At 31.9% G+C, this 17329-nt stretch overlaps 1 protein-coding gene and 1 pseudogene across 1 annotated transcript; both read left to right on the forward strand.

Moving 5' to 3' along the window:
• Nucleotides 1–1395: 1395 nt before the first annotated feature.
• LOC143544448 (NAC domain-containing protein 75-like) lies at nt 1396–3841 on the forward strand. The gene is made up of 4 exons (XM_077036555.1): nt 1396–1550; nt 2158–2335; nt 3126–3739; nt 3824–3841. Exons 1-4 carry the CDS (start codon nt 1413–1415, stop codon nt 3839–3841), a joined length of 948 nt encoding a protein of 315 aa, XP_076892670.1. The 5' UTR covers nt 1396–1412.
• Nucleotides 3842–15067: 11226 nt separating this feature from the next.
• On the forward strand, nt 15068–16851 carry LOC143544449 (uncharacterized; annotated as a pseudogene).
• The last annotated feature ends 478 nt before the right edge of the window (nt 16852–17329 follow it).

Genomic DNA, 17329 nt, shown 5'->3' on the forward strand with positions numbered 1-17329 from the left:
GTAAGTAAAAGAATTGAAAACAAATTAAATTTGAAAGAAAAATTAACCTAACTAACAGTTGGTATTATCATCCCGTATAGCCTTTGCTTTACGGTCAAAAATCTTAAAACGAAACCTCTTTATGTGTGCTTTGAGCTTTTTTTTCTTTTCTTTCTTGTCTTAATATATAAACATATGCATGGCTCTCTCTATACATACATATATATACACTATTCAAAAAATAATACATACATGAAAACAAAATTTAATTGTTTAACTATTTTTAATTTATAATATATAATTTGTAAAGTTTTTGCTTCTTAAATATGTTAACCTTTTTGTTTATTTATATATGTTATTAGCAATAATATTTAATATATTATAATAATAATGGCATATCAAATAGGTAATAGTATAACAATATTATTCTATTACACACATATAATATTGTTGCATTACATACATGTAATACAATATTATATTAACAATATTATTATATCACATATATGCAATATAATATTGTATTACACGTATGTAATATTACTGCGTTATATACATGTAATAGCGTTATATTACTTGTATGCAATACAACAATATTGTAATATCACATGTATGTGATATAACACTATTTCATATATGTAATATGTCAAATATCACGATAAACCTTTTCTTTTAATAAAGATAATCATATAATAAAATATGTGTTTTTTAAAGAAAATTCATGTATGAGTCATGTTTTCTCAAGTTATTTATTAGTTCTCAAGTTTTCTTTTCTCTTTAAGAATGAGTTATCTCATGACATGCCCCTTATAAATAAACACAAATTGTTCATTTTTAAATTTCATGAGTGGTTAATAATTAATAAACATTGCATTCTATTTATTTCCTTATATTTTAAAATTTTAAATCAAGAAAAATGAATGATAGCTAGCTAGATAAACCGTATTAGTTATGCAAATAAACCGTATTCATATTATATATATACACACACATATATATTATATCAAAAGATGTGAGAATCATATATGTATTTGCCTAGCTAAAACTTATGGTATGCTCAAATTAGAAAATAGTGAAAAGGTAGTCATGTTACATGTGTTTACTCACACATAAACACATACATACATCTATACATACACATATAGATACATGCATACATACACACAGTGAGAAAGAGACAACTTTTCCTTTCTCTCTCTAGAATTCAGTTAGGAATTCCGGTGTTTTTCAAGGTTAAAGCCACAAGTTTTCATACTCTATCTTTCTCTTTCCTTCAAATAGTATATTTGCTCTAATGTTTTTTTCTTGTTCATCCTAAAAACCATTCATATATGCAGTAAAAACCAGTTCTTGATCATATATTACTACAAATAAATCAAGGGTTTTGCGTGTTTTAATTTATGGCGTGACATGATAAATTCATGTAATAAATAATGAATTCGGTTGATCAAGAAATACAAGGAAGAATGAATATCAGCAGCTCTGATCTCATTGATGCAAAGCTTGAAGAACATCAGTTATGTGGATCCAAACACTGTCCAAGTTGCGGTCATCGATTCGAAGGAAAACCGGTACGAGTTTCTGATTAATTCTTTCCCAAAAATTTTTAAGATTATTGAAAATAATCTTGAATCAATTCAAATTATTAAGGAATTAAACTTAAGCAAATGTCCAGTTATTATTATTATTTATTTATTTATTATTTTTTTTGTTTCATTTAATAGAACTTCATATATCTTAATTAAGATAAATTTTTTCTTTGATTAGTTTTTCCTATTAATTAATTTTCTGAGTTTCTGATTAATTTTTTCCCAAAGTACTTTAAGATATTGATAATAATCTTGAATCAATTCAAAGAATATAAACTTATGCAAATTATTTCCAGATTTTTTGTCATTTTCAAGAATTTCATATCTTAAAAAGATTACATTTTTTGATTAATTAACTTTTGATATTAATTTGCTTATCCAATTATTTTTTTATTTCATTTTCAAGAACTTCATATATCTTAAAAAGATCCAATTTTTTAATTAAATTTTGTTATTAATTTGAAAGAATATAAGCAAATTTCTAGTTGTTTTTTTTCATTTCAAAAATTACATATATCTTAAAAAAAACAAAACTTTCTTTATATTTTTGCTATTAATTTACTTATAATAATTCTGAGATCATTTGTAGGATTGGATGGGTCTACCAGCAGGAGTGAAATTTGATCCAACGGATCAAGAATTAATTGAACATCTTGAAGCCAAAGTTGAAGCCAAGAACTCGAAATCTCACCCGTTGATTGATGAATTCATCCCTACAATTGAAGGTGAAGATGGGATTTGTTATACTCATCCTGAAAAGCTTCCAGGTGATTGTTAATTGCTTTCGTGTTCTTGATTATCTACCGGCAAGAAAATATTATCCGGTAGACTGATGATATTACAACCGTGTGTGTACGTTAGGGATGACAATTTCTGAAACGACCCAAAATACTGACATGTTAGTGTCTCATGCTTGTATGAATGAAAGAATGTCACTATTGTCATTTTCAACAAATCTGATTGGTATTTCTTATTATTTTTGCACACTTTCTTGAAAGAAACAAGAACATATATAAAAATAATAATACAATAATTAAAAAACATAACTTGTTTTTGTCTCAGAATTCAAGAGTTAGGTTTTACATTGAATGCAAATAGTTTCTTGTCTTTTAAGAAAATAAATATTAATTTGAAGGGTTTTTCAAATCTAGGGTTTCTTGTTTTGTTACACCTATATATCTACTTTTCATATATTTTGGAATATTTGTATTAAAACTAAATCCTGAATTTTAACTATATTAAAAGTATGATAATTTAAAAACGGGATGAGATTCGGTACATCTAAAATTAACATACTAAAAATACAAATAACTAAAGTAATTATAGTTTTGAACTATAGTAATTATATTTTAAAAATAGTATAGTGTAATAATAATTAATCTAATTTAAAAGTTATAGATAAATATCATTTGTAATTCATCCAAAACCCTTTAAAAACTATTAAAACATATGATAAAAATTCAGACCAAAACTGAACAAACAGTGAAAAAAATTTCTTTATCAGTCAACAACAAACATGGATGAAATGTATAAGTGAAATTTGTTTTTATATTTCAGGAGTTACTAAAGATGGGTTGAGTAAACATTTCTTCCACCGACCATCAAAAGCTTACACCACGGGGACCAGAAAGAGAAGAAAGATCCAAACCGAATGTGATCTACAAGGTGGCGAAACCCGTTGGCATAAAACCGGCAAGACCCGACCGGTTATGGTTAACGGAAAGCAAAAGGGGTGCAAGAAGATCTTGGTACTCTACACAAACTTTGGTAAAAACCGAAAACCAGAGAAAACCAATTGGGTGATGCACCAATACCACCTTGGACAAAATGAGGAAGAGCGCGAGGGCGAGCTTGTAGTGTCGAAGATATTTTACCAAACTCAACCAAGGCAATGCAATTTGACTGAAAAGGCTGGTAATAACAACGTGTTATCGAATATGATCCCCATAGAAGGGTCAAATAATGAAATGAGTAGGAGTAGAAGTGGGAGTTGTTCTTCAAGAGAGATTAACATAACTAGCACTACTAATCGTGCTCATAATAGCATTGATGAATTTTCAGCGGTTAGCGTCCACGCAGTTATGCCGAGTTACAATCCCATAGATCATATGCAACATCTAAAAGGCGTGGATCATTTTAACTTTGTCCCATTTCAAAAAAGCTTTGATGAGGTAAGTTTTAAAAGATTATATCATTGGACAACACTTTTTTCTCAACTTATTAAGTACAATCATAAGTGTTTATTTTGTTTATAGGTATACAATATTATTTAGTACATAAAATGATAAAATTAAAAAGTTTAATACATTTAAATATAATAACTTTTAGTATGTTACATACATTCATGATACATTTTGGTATATATATAACAATCAATTATATAATACAATATCAATCAAATACATCAAAATTTGTCTGAATGATAACTTAATTACATGCATAAAATAAGTGCATGCATGTCATAATTTTAGAAATTAATTGAGTGCAAGGCTAAGAGATGAACTAAAAATAGTTTAAAGGTTGCTTTTATGTTTTATCATATATACTTAACTTGTGGTAGCAGCAAGCCAATTCATGATTACCTCTATGGTACTTTGTGCATTATGACTTGTAAGATGCTGTATTTGTCATGCTTTCAAGCGTACAACTGTTTGATGCAGGTGGGTACAACGTGCAATGAGCATGACCTACAAAGACAGCAGCCATATCATGTGACCCCACATAATCCACATCATCAGCAGATGGCTTTTGACGTCAGCAGGCCAAGTCATCATGTGTCCACTCTCGTTTCGCCACCTCAACCGCCACATCATCTGCATCACACCTCCGTTAATATGTTTGATGAGGACTCGTTTCATGTGTCAAGAATCATGCATAATTTTCAGGTGATTTACATTTCTTGTATTATGTGTATCAAACATTCATGTCGGCTTCTTTATCTCTATAACAACATATTAAAATATATTTAGAGAAATCAATAAAGGTATACGCTATAAAGTTAGAGTTTCACTATCCTTTATCAATATTTTGTGAATAAAAGAAAAAGAAAAAATAATATTTTGTTAATAAGTATTATATAATTAAATAGAGATAGATATAAAGAATGAGATGTGATAATGTTTTTAGAATATGATCAAATTTTATAGATGAGTGTGTTTTTACGTAAAGTATAGAGTAGATATCGAAGAGAAGCTGATGTGAATGTTGATTTAACTAAATATTACATTTTTAAAAATTTTATATAGCCTATCACATTAAGTTCTCTATTTCTTTTATCAGTTTATCTATCTCATTAACAAACATTTTCTATTTCTTTTCCTTTCTTAAACATTTAAAAATATTATAGAGAAGGCAATGAATAGTAGATCTCTATATTAAAAGAATTACTATTCATTAAAACTCTAAATTTTATAGAAATAGAGTTCGATAGAGATGCAAAATATACTAAATGTCTATATTTTATGTATAGAGTTAAATTTAAAGAAGCTATAATTAATGCTCTAAGCACAAAATACTATATTATTAAGGTGTTAAAAATTTGAATAGTTCAATTTTCAATCACTAGTTATATGACAAAATCATTAAACTAACTTGTGTATATAAAAACCATTAAACTAATAATTTATATATATAAATGTTTAAATCTGTACTACTTAATTAATTGCCTAGCTATACATATATTGTTGTATATATGTACGGATTTATCAACCTATACGATATTATATATTGTGGGACGTGGGTGTACAAGAAGAAAAAAAAAGTGAAAGTATATATCAATATTAAAAATATTGAAATAAAAAAAGTATAAAAGAGTAATAAAGATATTTTCTGTGATTTCTAATAACAGCAGCAACATCAACATCATCATAAGATGGGAGGAGGGAGATCAACATCAGGATTGGAGGAACTGATAATGGGGTGCACTCCATCATCATCAACTGATATTAAAGAAGTTAGTTTTTCACAACCTTTTTGACTCTGAATTTTATGTAAATTTTATTGATTTAATATTACATTGATATATTAAATATAAATTAAAACTTAAATATATTTTAACTAAAGGAAGATATATATGGGGATAAAGCATATATATTACATTCTTTTCCCCTTTCACTTTTCATGCTTCTCATTGCTTATTTCTTTTTATTAACTTTTTATTTGGTTTGACAGGTTATCTGAATTTTATTAAATTTTCATATTAATTAAAAAAAGATACAAGTGTAAGAAACTTTTGTATATTTGTTGTGTTCTTTTATATATTTTCTAATTGAATTTCAAATATTTTGATGCATGCTTCTTTTGTTCCTCTTGTTATTCTCCTTTCCCTTTATAACCTTTGCTCTTTCTTCCTTTTGCTAACGTGTCTACTTGTGGTGATCTTTCATTATGCTTTTTTATTTCAAATTGGAATTTTTCTTATTGAATTTTAACAATCTCAATATTTATCTATTGTTTGTGATTAATCTCAAACTCATGAATATTTACAAACAGTCCAAACTCCAAACTTTAAACGTATTTTCAATTCCATACTAACTGAAAAGTAACCTTGTTAGCTTTTTGATAACGTGAAAATATGTATGAGAATGTTGGAGGGAAATCAGTGTACCCTTGTAGACAGTTTTTGAAAAGTGCTACCTATATGTTTAAAGTTGAGATTATATGTAAATATTTTTTAACGTAAGATTAATCTCAGTAAATAAGTGAAAATTGAGGTTATTAAAACCCAATAACCCAAAAATATATTAACACTTAAAAAGAGAGAAAAGCAAGACTAAATTACTTTTCAATGACAAGACAAGTATAAATTGAAAGGTAAGAAGAAAAATATGAGGTTGTCCATTAGAATTCAAGACTAAATCATGGATGTTTGGCATCCAATATTTCTCCTCTTTCTCTTTGGAACAAAAAAAAGAGAGACAAAAGTACAAAGAAACTCAAGCTTGTACTCATATGTGTCCCAAAGTAAAGATCCTAATAGTGAGACATTTTTTTTCTTCATTAATTTATCTATCATTTAATTATATCAAAGTTATATTTATTGATCACATCTATAGTGCCAAAGTGTATGATCAATCCGGCATAATCAGTTTCTAATTTGTTTAACATATCGATTTCGCTTTAAAGTTATACTGATATTATATAATGATAACAAATGATAAAATATCGTCATTTATGTAAACTTGTTAAAATGATGTCGTTTTTCTAGTGTTTTTATTCATAAGGACTAAAAACTTGTCAACTTAATAAAATCATCATTTACGCATGTCGCTTTTAAGAAAAGTTTATTTAATTCATCTGATACCGATTATGATCTAACTAGAGATGATACTTAGGTTACAATCAACTTTAATTTCGAGTTCAAAGGTAAAAGTTATAGAATGATATAAGATATATGACCCAAAATCTTTTTTTGATGAATGGCATCTTAGGACAAAGAGAGACACAACACCCTATGTGATTGAAGGCCAAAAGCACCGTGAAATTTAGGTATAACCTCAATAATTATGACCACCTTTTTCCTTTCCTTTAAAATATAAAGAAAACAAATGTTACCCTTCTTGATTAAGACATTTTATAAAATGGTGTTCTATAATTCCATTGTTAGCAAAAGTGATTACAGTTATAAACATTTTTTAGTTACTCCCTCCGTCCTATTATAAGTGTCTTAGTTTGATTTTTTAAGTCTTTCTTGTTTAACTTTGACCGACAATATTTTTGTTTGTGTTATATAATACTTAATATAAAATATATGAATTGATTGGGTTTTAAATGTATTTTACATTGATATAATTTTCTTCAAGTATTATATGACACGAACAAAAATATTTACGGTCAAAGTTGCAAAAAAAAGACTTGAAAAGTCAAAACATGACACTTATAATGGGACGGGGGAAATATTTAATAGAGCATCCTACCACACAAGTTTTAAATAAAAACCTATACTAACAGTATAATTAAGCACTATTATTATTTGTTATTTTAAATATGATACATAAGATATAAGATGATATTAACCTCTTCTTTTTCTTTCTTTCATAATATATGATTATCTTTGTTAATTATGTTCTTACAATTCTCAACTTAATATTAGTTTTGTATTCAACCAATAATATTCAACCGGAAATTTGATCCCGGCCCCCTCCGTTTATAGTTTTTTTAATGTATATTTTCGTCCGACCCCCGCGACATCTCCGACCAAGCTTCGCCAGTGATTTATGTATCATGAACCTTTTTTTTTCTTTTTGTCCTTGCTGTCTTTCAACTTTTCTTTTAAATCCATTGGTGAACTCAATAATTATTAACCATGAAATCTAACTAAAAAAAATGCATGCAGGAACATGAATCATCAATCACAAACCACAATGAGGCAGATTGGTTGAAGTACTCCACCTTCTTGCCTGATCATCATTGAAATCAGCAAATTTCCAAAAAAAAAAATAATAAAAAAATAAAAAGACAGCATCACTGTCCTCATCATTATGACCACCCTACTTGAACCCTAGCTAGTTGCTGGTTCTTTTTCACCAACACACAGACCCTGTTTTTTCTTTTTTACTTTTTCCCTTTATCTCTCTAGAACTCCTTGCATTTGCAGGCCTTTGATACATATACAAATCAGGGTTAACCAAAAACTAACTGTACATCAAAACCCCATGTTGCTAAAGAGAAAAGAAGCATCCAAAAAGAGGAAAAGAATTCAAGAAAAGGTTCATCTCTAGTTCTCTACTGGCACCAAGATATATATATAACAGCAAACTCTAAAAAAAAAAAGAAAGAAAAGGAAAAAAAGAACCCATCTTTCTGCATGAAAATCATCACCAACATGATTACACTTTATCATCTTATGGGATTTTTTATTTATTGATTGATTTATTTGTTTCTTTCTTTAATATTTTGTATACCCCTTCGGCACTTCTTCAAGTGTTTTTATATTTGGAGAACAAAGTACGAATATAATTTGTGAATAATATTATCTATTAGAGTTGTTTTGTAGTTCACTTGGTTGTTATGATAATTTATACTTCTTTTGAGCTCCAATAATTAATTAGCCTTTACTGAACTATGTTTATGTTTGGGGTCCTTATAAAGGGTAGCACCCCAAGCTCTTTATAGTTTTTTAAATGGCTAATTTTGATCACTAATCCGCTAACTTGTCTCAATTCCCCAAGTCCCAGAGACCGCCCTTATTAGATACTTATCATATGTGAGAAAATCCCATGACCCAACCTGAAACCTCCTATTTGCTTTTATTTTTTTTGTCATGGGCGATCCAAGACCTCTCTTTTTTTAATTTAAGTCTTTGAGTGTCTCATCTAACTCTTTGAAACTACACTGACTTAATCGCTTATCTCAAATCCTCAAGTACCAAAGAACAACCTCTCACCCTAAGTGTAGTCCCAAATCTTTTGAGTTCCGATCCATGGTTAACAAAATTAAGGTTAATATAGAAAGCTAGAATTTGTCATATCGAATAAACTAAAGAGATAGGTGAACGTGCATGTAATATAGCCTTTGCTTTTCAAGTGACGTCCATGTAGTTCTAAAGCTGAGTTTCATACTAATGGCTTTTCACTTTAGTTTCAAATTGTATATAACTTATAAAATCCAGAAAAAAAAAACAATAGATAAAAAATTATTATATATGCTTCCATGTGTTATTTTTTTTAGTATTTTTATTCAACAATTTTAAAAGAATGATGGCATTAAATACAACTCTTTTAAGTGTTAAAAGAAAACAAAAATTAGTCAATCGATTGAAGGGACATACAAGAAACCAAGACCCCATTTAGTTTGGCCTAAACTTAAACGATCACAGTCTACCATGTGGAAATAGGCACGGTTATTGTATGCTATTTATCCAGATGGCTAGATAATGTAAGAGCATCCATAATAGTCAATTTTAGATGTTTTGAGGAGAGAGTACGTACGTGGGTGTTATGGATAAGAGAGTCAGAAATCATTATGTGAGGGAGTGAAGGCGTGGTGGACGTTGTACAAAAAAGCAAAAGAACAATTTTTGTGATCGATGCGATTTTTTTAGTCGCTTTTAGTTGTGAGATGAGTAAATCATAGGATGGATGGGTAGGGCTTATGTGAAGCCGGTTTTAAAGCTTCTTATCATGATGGTCTAAACAATAAAATTAGTAAAAAAAATGGATTTTCAAAAAGAACATGAAACATATCAAAATGATAATCATGCAAGTTAGTAAGTATTGTTTAACTTAAAAAAAAGTTGGCATTCAATTTGTGGCCCTTTTTTAGAAGATTTGGATGCCTTGATAAAAGTAGGGAGGAAGGGACTTATTATACAAGTGAAGTAGCTCAAGGTACTACTCCTTATAGCACAGTGTTTTATTGGTTAGATTCGGTCCCATAAAGAAGGTGCAGAGAGAATGGCATCAAGGAATATCACAACATGCATGGCTACAATTTTTGCCTTTTATGGACTCCACATACCCTCTTATTTTTCATTAATATTAAACCCTTGCTTTCTAAGTTAATGTGATAATCTTAAACCCAGTAGCCTATGCTGCCTCTCAGCTTTTTTGACGAAGTATATTTTTAGTGTAATTCTACTTTTTCGCATGCGTTGCCTTCACACTAAGTAAATCATTTGTGAATCCTTTTGTAGACGTTCGTTGTTCAAAAATAAAAAATCTTTCTATTTTTTTGGAAGTTTACTAATTAACCAATTGTTTAAAATTTTTTAATTATGACGAAATTATATAGTACAAAACAAACGGACGTCAAACGCATAAACGGATGTCAAAACGCATAAAGGAGTTCAAAACTCAATAACCGGGGTCAAAATTTTAAATTTTGACCGAGGAGTTTACTATACTGTTTAAACAGATGAAGCATCTCAACATTTTGACCGAGCATGCTCTTAAGAAAAACTATATATATATATATATATATATATATATATATATATATATATATATAACGGAGATGGTTAACGTACAAATTAAATTAACGTTAATTGTAAGAATTAACTAGTGTAACTATAGTGTAGTTTAATTACAATTACATTACGATGCATACCACCGTCTTCCTCGTAGAAATAAATAAAAAGACACAGTGTTAAGGAAAAAACCATTGTGTCTTTTTATTTATTATTACGTTTTTTTTGTTTATATTTGTACTTGATTGTGTCTTTTTTTTCTTGATATTGTGTTAAATTACTCAACATTGCGTTATATTTTGCGATCGGTTGTGACATTTTTCATTTATCGTTGTGTTGTTTGTTTATTTTCGTCATTGTGTCTTTTCGTCGTTTTTTAGGACCGGAATGACGGGGAAACATTTTAGTTTTTTTTTGTAATTGTTTTTCGTTTTTTATTTATTTTTTTTGGGCAACAAATCTTTCTCACACTCCATATTTTTGTCTCCATTTCCATTTTAATATTTCCTTTAGAAGCCCACGCATTACACATGTTAAATAAATAATTTTATATAACATATCTTAAATTTGTTAAAAAACGTTTTACTAAAAATATTAAAGAATAGGAGTTATGCCGTAATCATAATTTTCTCGGATTCGGGTTAGTTCGGGTTCAGGTACAAGTTTTTTGTGTTGAGTTTCGGGTAAAAGCGACAGCTAGCCATACCGACTATTGAAAAGACAAACTATTCATCCAATTTACCAAGCTAAAACGTTAAACGGGTATTTTTAAATTTTAAAACACTGGACATTTTCAGGTATCTTCAATAATCAACCAGTTACTGTAACACCCAAATGTGAGCCCTAACTTCTATTAACCACCACCATTAACATCTCACGCACCACATTATCTTCATCTTCATCTTCACTGTGCCCTAACTGGTCACTTGACGCCAATTACAACTTCATCCGCGGCAATTCAAAACGACTGCGTCTTATCGAATCGAGTTTCGGTAACCGGTACTCGAGTTCTGTTTGCTTTCGCCTCGGTTTCGGTTCTGGTATGCAGTTGATTTTCGGCGTTTTTGGTTATTGATCTGATTATGTGTTTGCAGTGTGTATTGGATAAATTGTGAGATAGGAATGTATGCTAGATGAGGATTTTTAGGATTATATGTGTAGTTGTGATGGAATAGAGCTGTGTATTGATTCTGGTTTGCGGCATTTTTGGATGCGTTTGTAGTGTGTATTGGTTTACTAGTTTTCTTTGCATTGGTTATGTTATGAGATAAAAGTGTATGCTAGATGTAGATTTTAGAATCATATGCTTCCTTGTGATGGCAAATGACTAAATGGTGAATTCAATAAGCAGCCAGCTCATGTATAAGTGTATAATCAATGTTGTAAAACTCGCCTAGCAGGCGTTAATTGGGCGGTGGGGTACCGACTAGCGATTAATCGGGATATATATATATATATATATATCCATAATGTTTTAAGCTTATAAATCCGATTTTAGTAATAGGCATATATTTTTTTTCAAATGCTTTAAATATTTTGACCCTTTTTGACCGAAATTTGATCAATTTTGACTGCCACCGAGAATAATCACACTTGAGAATATTAGCTGAAGTCGCATCGGCAACCCAGTGGTGATTACCGAGTGACCGGCGACTAAACGCTGCCTAGAACAGATTTTTACAACGCGGTATAACTATGAAATCATTTTTTTGGTTGTTTCAACCATTTTTTAATTGGATAGAGCTTTAAGTTTACATTAAAAGGCTAAAGATATCTGAAGTTCGTAGAGGTTAGCCTAATAGCCAAAATAATCGACAAACAAATTGAGCGAAAAATTGTCGATGGTTTGGCTAAGCCATTTTCTAAAAACATAATTTTATGGTTCGGTTTTCGTAATGGGCTCGACTCGTTTGCACCTCTAATGTTAACTAATTCACCTTTAAGACACTTCTTGATTCTTATGGTTAACTAGAGGTGCATAAACCGGGTGTTCTCATGAACCGGAACATGGCATGATTAACAAAAGTCAAAACTGGGCGAGGGTAGGAACCGGTTCCGGGTATAGTAAGGTATTTGACCGGTTCCAGTGGGTTTTTTTCGGGTTTTGGTTAGAGTCGGGTTTTGACCGGGTATTGGCGGAACCGGTTCCACCTGGTCGGTTCCTCTTCCGGGGGAAACCCAAAGCCCAGTCCGTACCCGCGGGTCGGGTCCGGTTCCGGTTGTTTAGTGCACCTTTATGGTTAACCAATAGAGTGGTTTCCAGGGGAGGCTCGGAGGGTGTGTGAGTCGCACCATCGGCCGGACCACATAAATTTCGGGGGCACAAAGTTTTTTTATACATATTGTATATATATGTTTTTTGGCGTTAAAAATAAGGTTATTTGCGATGGTTTATGAGATAATTACATGCTAATGGTTTCTGCTTATAATAAATCGGGCGATAAAAGTTTTATCCATGTACACTAGCGAATAAAAAATTTTCGTTAAGACCTAAGGGCCTTTTTATTTTGGCTCGGCCGAGGTATTTAAATTCTCGAAGACAGCCCTGGTGGTTTCACCCTCCCTTAAGTACACATTCATCACTGTCTATAATTAACAAAATGTTAGGACATAAAACGCTTTTCAAGATCGGTCCTTGTCTTGTTTGTTTGTCCGTTAGAGTCATTTATGTTTGTTTGTCTGTCAGTGTCTGCTAACGTCGGTTTACAATACTAACGCACGAACACGAACACAAACACGAACACGAACACGCCCACAAATTTTTATCCGTAATTTCTACTCCTGTCCGCAACCCCTCTTTGTCGCCAACAGCCGTATCATCCCACCGGTGTTCTGATCACTCTTCTCCTCCGCCACGCCACCATCTCTCATCATACATTTCCATCATCCAAACGCAAGTATCCGTTCAGACGGAGAGAAATCGAGGAATTGAAGCCCTAACTCTGCAAACGATGATCTCAATTCTCCCTAATTCGAGCCCTAATAAGTTCAGTTTGGTGATACAAGAACCAGTTGACTCCGATTCGCTGCGTAATACTTACCGCCCGCCTGATTATTACAAATACATTTCATCTCTCTCTTTCAATTAGCCCCAAAAACAGGCGAGCTAGGGTTTTCACAAAAGTAATCGTCAACGGAGAATAGAGTGGAAAGTGATAAGATGAATTACATCCTCTCAAGGTAGTATTATTTATGCATATGCTTACGCACAGTTGTTGATTTGGTGTCTGTCTGCTATCGGATCTATGAATATAGCTATAGTTTGAAGTTTAAACATTAATTAATCAATTAGGTGATTGCAATCGGAAGCTGTTAGTACTCAAGTTTATTTATTCGTTAGGTTTGCAGGTTTCTCTTCAATTTGATTTGTCAATTGAGCATCTTATTATTGTAAGAAGAATAACTCAACTGTCATATCTCTATATTGTTTGATGTAGGGATGTGTATGATTCAGTTCGGTTATTAGCTTAAACCGGGTTAACCTATCGGTTCGGTTTATTTGATTAGTTTGTCAGTTTTCGGTTTGGTTAATACTTAATAACCAAAATCAAACTTAGGCTAAAGTTTTTGCTTAATTGGATGCACATTATATACATGAAATGAAGGTGAACAAATCACAGCATATAATAAAAAACATATTTGCTGTCAGACACACTGTGATATGAAATATAAACCCTGCTTATGATCTGTAATGTAATCCGTTAATTGATAATTCATTAATCTGTTATATTATTATGAGTATATGTATTTCGGTTTTGGGTGTTTTTGTTATTTGACATCCATCAATCTGTTTTGTTGTATTCAGGGCAGCTCTAGATCTTAAAAGTCGAGTTTTCCTTGTTGAATTTGAGAAGTTCCGCTCTGAAAAGAATCAATCAAGCTACCGGTTCAACGGATTCAAATACGGATCGTAATTAAGCAGGTGAGCTTATTCGAAGCCCTAATTAGCTGATTCTAATCGTTCTGAGTTAACTCGTAAACTATTATTATTATTATGATTGTTATAATTCCGGTTCGATTCGTTGTTATTAAGCTTGATTCAGAACCCTAACTCGTCCAATTGTTGAATTATTATCAGTTTGTTGAATAACTCAAGCTATCATATCAACTGATTCAAATACGGATCGTAATTAATCAGGTGAGCTTATTCGGAGCCCTAATTAGTTGATTCGTAAGCTGTTATTGTTAATGTTATAGTTCTGGTTAGATTCGTTGATAATAAGTTTGTTTGCACTTTGATTTGGAACCTTAATTAGTTGATTATAATCGTTCTGAGTTGATTCGTAAGCTGTTATTGTTAATGTTATAGTTCTGGTTCGATTCGAGCATAATAAGTTTGTTTGCACTGCGATCTGGAACCCTAGTTAGTTGTTACGAGTTGATTCGTAATCTGTTATCATTAATGTTCGTGCATAATAAGTTTGTTTGCACTGCGATTATGAACCCTAGGATGTTCAATTAGATCATAATGTGTTGCTAGTTCATGATTTGAACCCTAATTTTGCACTATGATTGTTACTGGAAGCAGGATTTGCTAGATGTTATAGTTTTGTTCGTTAATCGTTTGTATTTTAATATTTGAAAATGTTTAGATGATGTAAGCATCTGTTGGTACCTTTAATCATATCAAATCCTTCTTTACGTCTCATTATTTTGATATAGGTTTAGGGTTTGCTTATGATTTCTGTTTATCTCTTAACATCAATGGACTGGAATTTGTTTAATCGTCTTTTAAATCATGCATTCAATGTTTTATGTTCGTCAATGATCACTTATAGTTGGATATTATCCCCTTTGCCTTTTGCCCCAAATTTCAGTTTGTATATGTGTGTTCTGTTGTGTACATACAATTATGCTGAATAGATCTAAAATTTGTGTGATAGGATCATATGAGTGGGAATAGGAGTTTCGGTAGCAATTATAACCGATGCAGCCAAACAAGGAAGATATCGATAGGGGTCATGGTTGATTCTTCCGCCAAAACGAAGAGCCAAAATGTGAAAGGAGTTTTGACTGATTTGCAAACTTCAAAAGAGTTCCCTACAGAAGGTATACATAAAGGGAAAGAAGGCATATCTCCAGATTTGGGAACGCAAAACAAGCCTCCAATTCAGGAATCATCTCAACAGGTTCATACAAAAACTCCGTATCAAAACATGCCATATTCAGAAGCAAATGGTCATCAAAACAAGGTACCAAGTTTCCCTTTGCAACCAAGTGGTAGCAAGAAAGTTGGTGGAATGGAGCCTGGTTCGTATTTTGCAAATCAGATGTTAAACCTGCAAGCCATGAATGCTAGTGAGCTAAAATCAAAGATTGACAGTTATCAGAAGGAGAAAGAGTCTTCATATGCAACTCCACAGAGAGAGCTTGAGCCAAAGAAAGTAGTTGCAGAGCAGGGAACAACTGAAAAGAGGAAACAGTGGGCCAGTAACATTAAGATTGAAAGTGCAAGAATTACTTGAAACCGTTTGTTCACCTAATAAGAAACAGCCCAACTCTGAGACGTTTGAAATGGATGCAAATATCTAATTTCTCTAAGACTAAGGACCAGACGATACCGGGATCCGTTGATAGATCCAGATTCGCATCCGCCCATCTAAGAGATTTCTTCTTTTCAGCAATAACATGAGAAGAGCCTTTACTTTCCTTGTTTTTAGTCAAATGCGCGCTAGCGCGCTACAACTAGCACCGGGCCTCGGCAGCCCTCCTTTCTTATCTATTTTCATAAAGTCAAAGCCCAAGTCCACAACCGATGGACATGACGGTTTGCACACAAGAAAAACCAACTCTCAGACTTTTGAAATGCGTGCAAATAATTCAAAGCCAATGTCCACTACAGATGGAAATGATAGTTTGCATACAAGAAGAACCAACTCTGGAAGTGTGGATAAAATCAGGAGACCATTGACTCGATCTGTGACCGGAAAGAAACCTCAAGCTCAAAAGCCAACACCAAAAAAACAAACTCCATTGTTTCAATCTAAACAAGCTCAGTTTGAAGAGAATGCGTTCTCTTTTGTAGACACTTGGTCAAAGAGATCCACCACAGATGATAATCATGGTTTTAAAAGTTTTAAAAGAAAGGAAAGAGAGATATTTGGAACCAAAGTTCAAGATACTGACAGGAAGAAAACTAAAGCTGCTGCCATAAATGTGTCATTGTTTAAAAACAGAACACAAGATAGTGGAACGTTAAGCCAGATACAGAAATGAAAGATAAAAAGAACCACCAATTTGGAGGTAATAACGGGTCGGGATCATACAACAATGTAAATATAGATTCTTTTTGCCAAATATTCTTTAAAGGACAATGTAGACCCAACATTTGAGTTGAAAACAGCTGTTAATATCTCACCCCCTGTATCTTTGTTCTAACGGGCCACGGGATGGCGTGTGGTCATATTTATTGATCCGATCCTTTCTTATGGTCATAAAATATTGTATGGCAGTCTCCTAGTCTGAATTTATGATCCGATTCAGTGGTTCGACCCATCCTCAGTTTTTCCTCCGACTCGTGTACTACCCCATTGCCAACACGACTAAAATTTCGAACGGGCCACGGGGTGGCTTTAGGTCATAATTATTGATCCGATTCTTTCTTATGGTCATAAAATATTGTATGGTAGTCTCCTAGTCCGAATTTATGATCCGATTCAGTGGTTCGACCCATCCTTAGTTTTTACTCTGACTCGTGTACTACCCCTTTGGCAATACGACTAAAATTTCGAACGGTCCACGGGGTGGCGTGAGGTCATAATTATTGATCCGATTCTTTCTTATGGTCATAAAATATTGTATGGCAGTCTCCTAGACCGATTTTATGATCCGATTCAGTGGTTCGACCCATGCTCAG

This window comes from Bidens hawaiensis, unplaced genomic scaffold, assembly GCF_021521415.1.
Source record: "Bidens hawaiensis isolate Kalapana, Puna unplaced genomic scaffold, B.hawaiensis_p1.1 tig00013567_1, whole genome shotgun sequence".
NCBI classification, from domain to species: domain Eukaryota; kingdom Viridiplantae; phylum Streptophyta; class Magnoliopsida; order Asterales; family Asteraceae; genus Bidens; species Bidens hawaiensis.

Coding starts and splice junctions, on each gene's coding strand:
- LOC143544448 (XM_077036555.1), top strand. CDS start 1,413: ATGAATTCGGTTGATCAAGAAATACAAGGAAGAATGAATATCAGCAGC. Junction 1,551..2,157: donor ATCGATTCGAAGGAAAACCG/GTACGAGTTTCT, acceptor GATCATTTGTAG/GATTGGATGGGTCTACCAGC. Junction 2,336..3,125: donor TCATCCTGAAAAGCTTCCAG/GTGATTGTTAAT, acceptor TTTATATTTCAG/GAGTTACTAAAGATGGGTTG.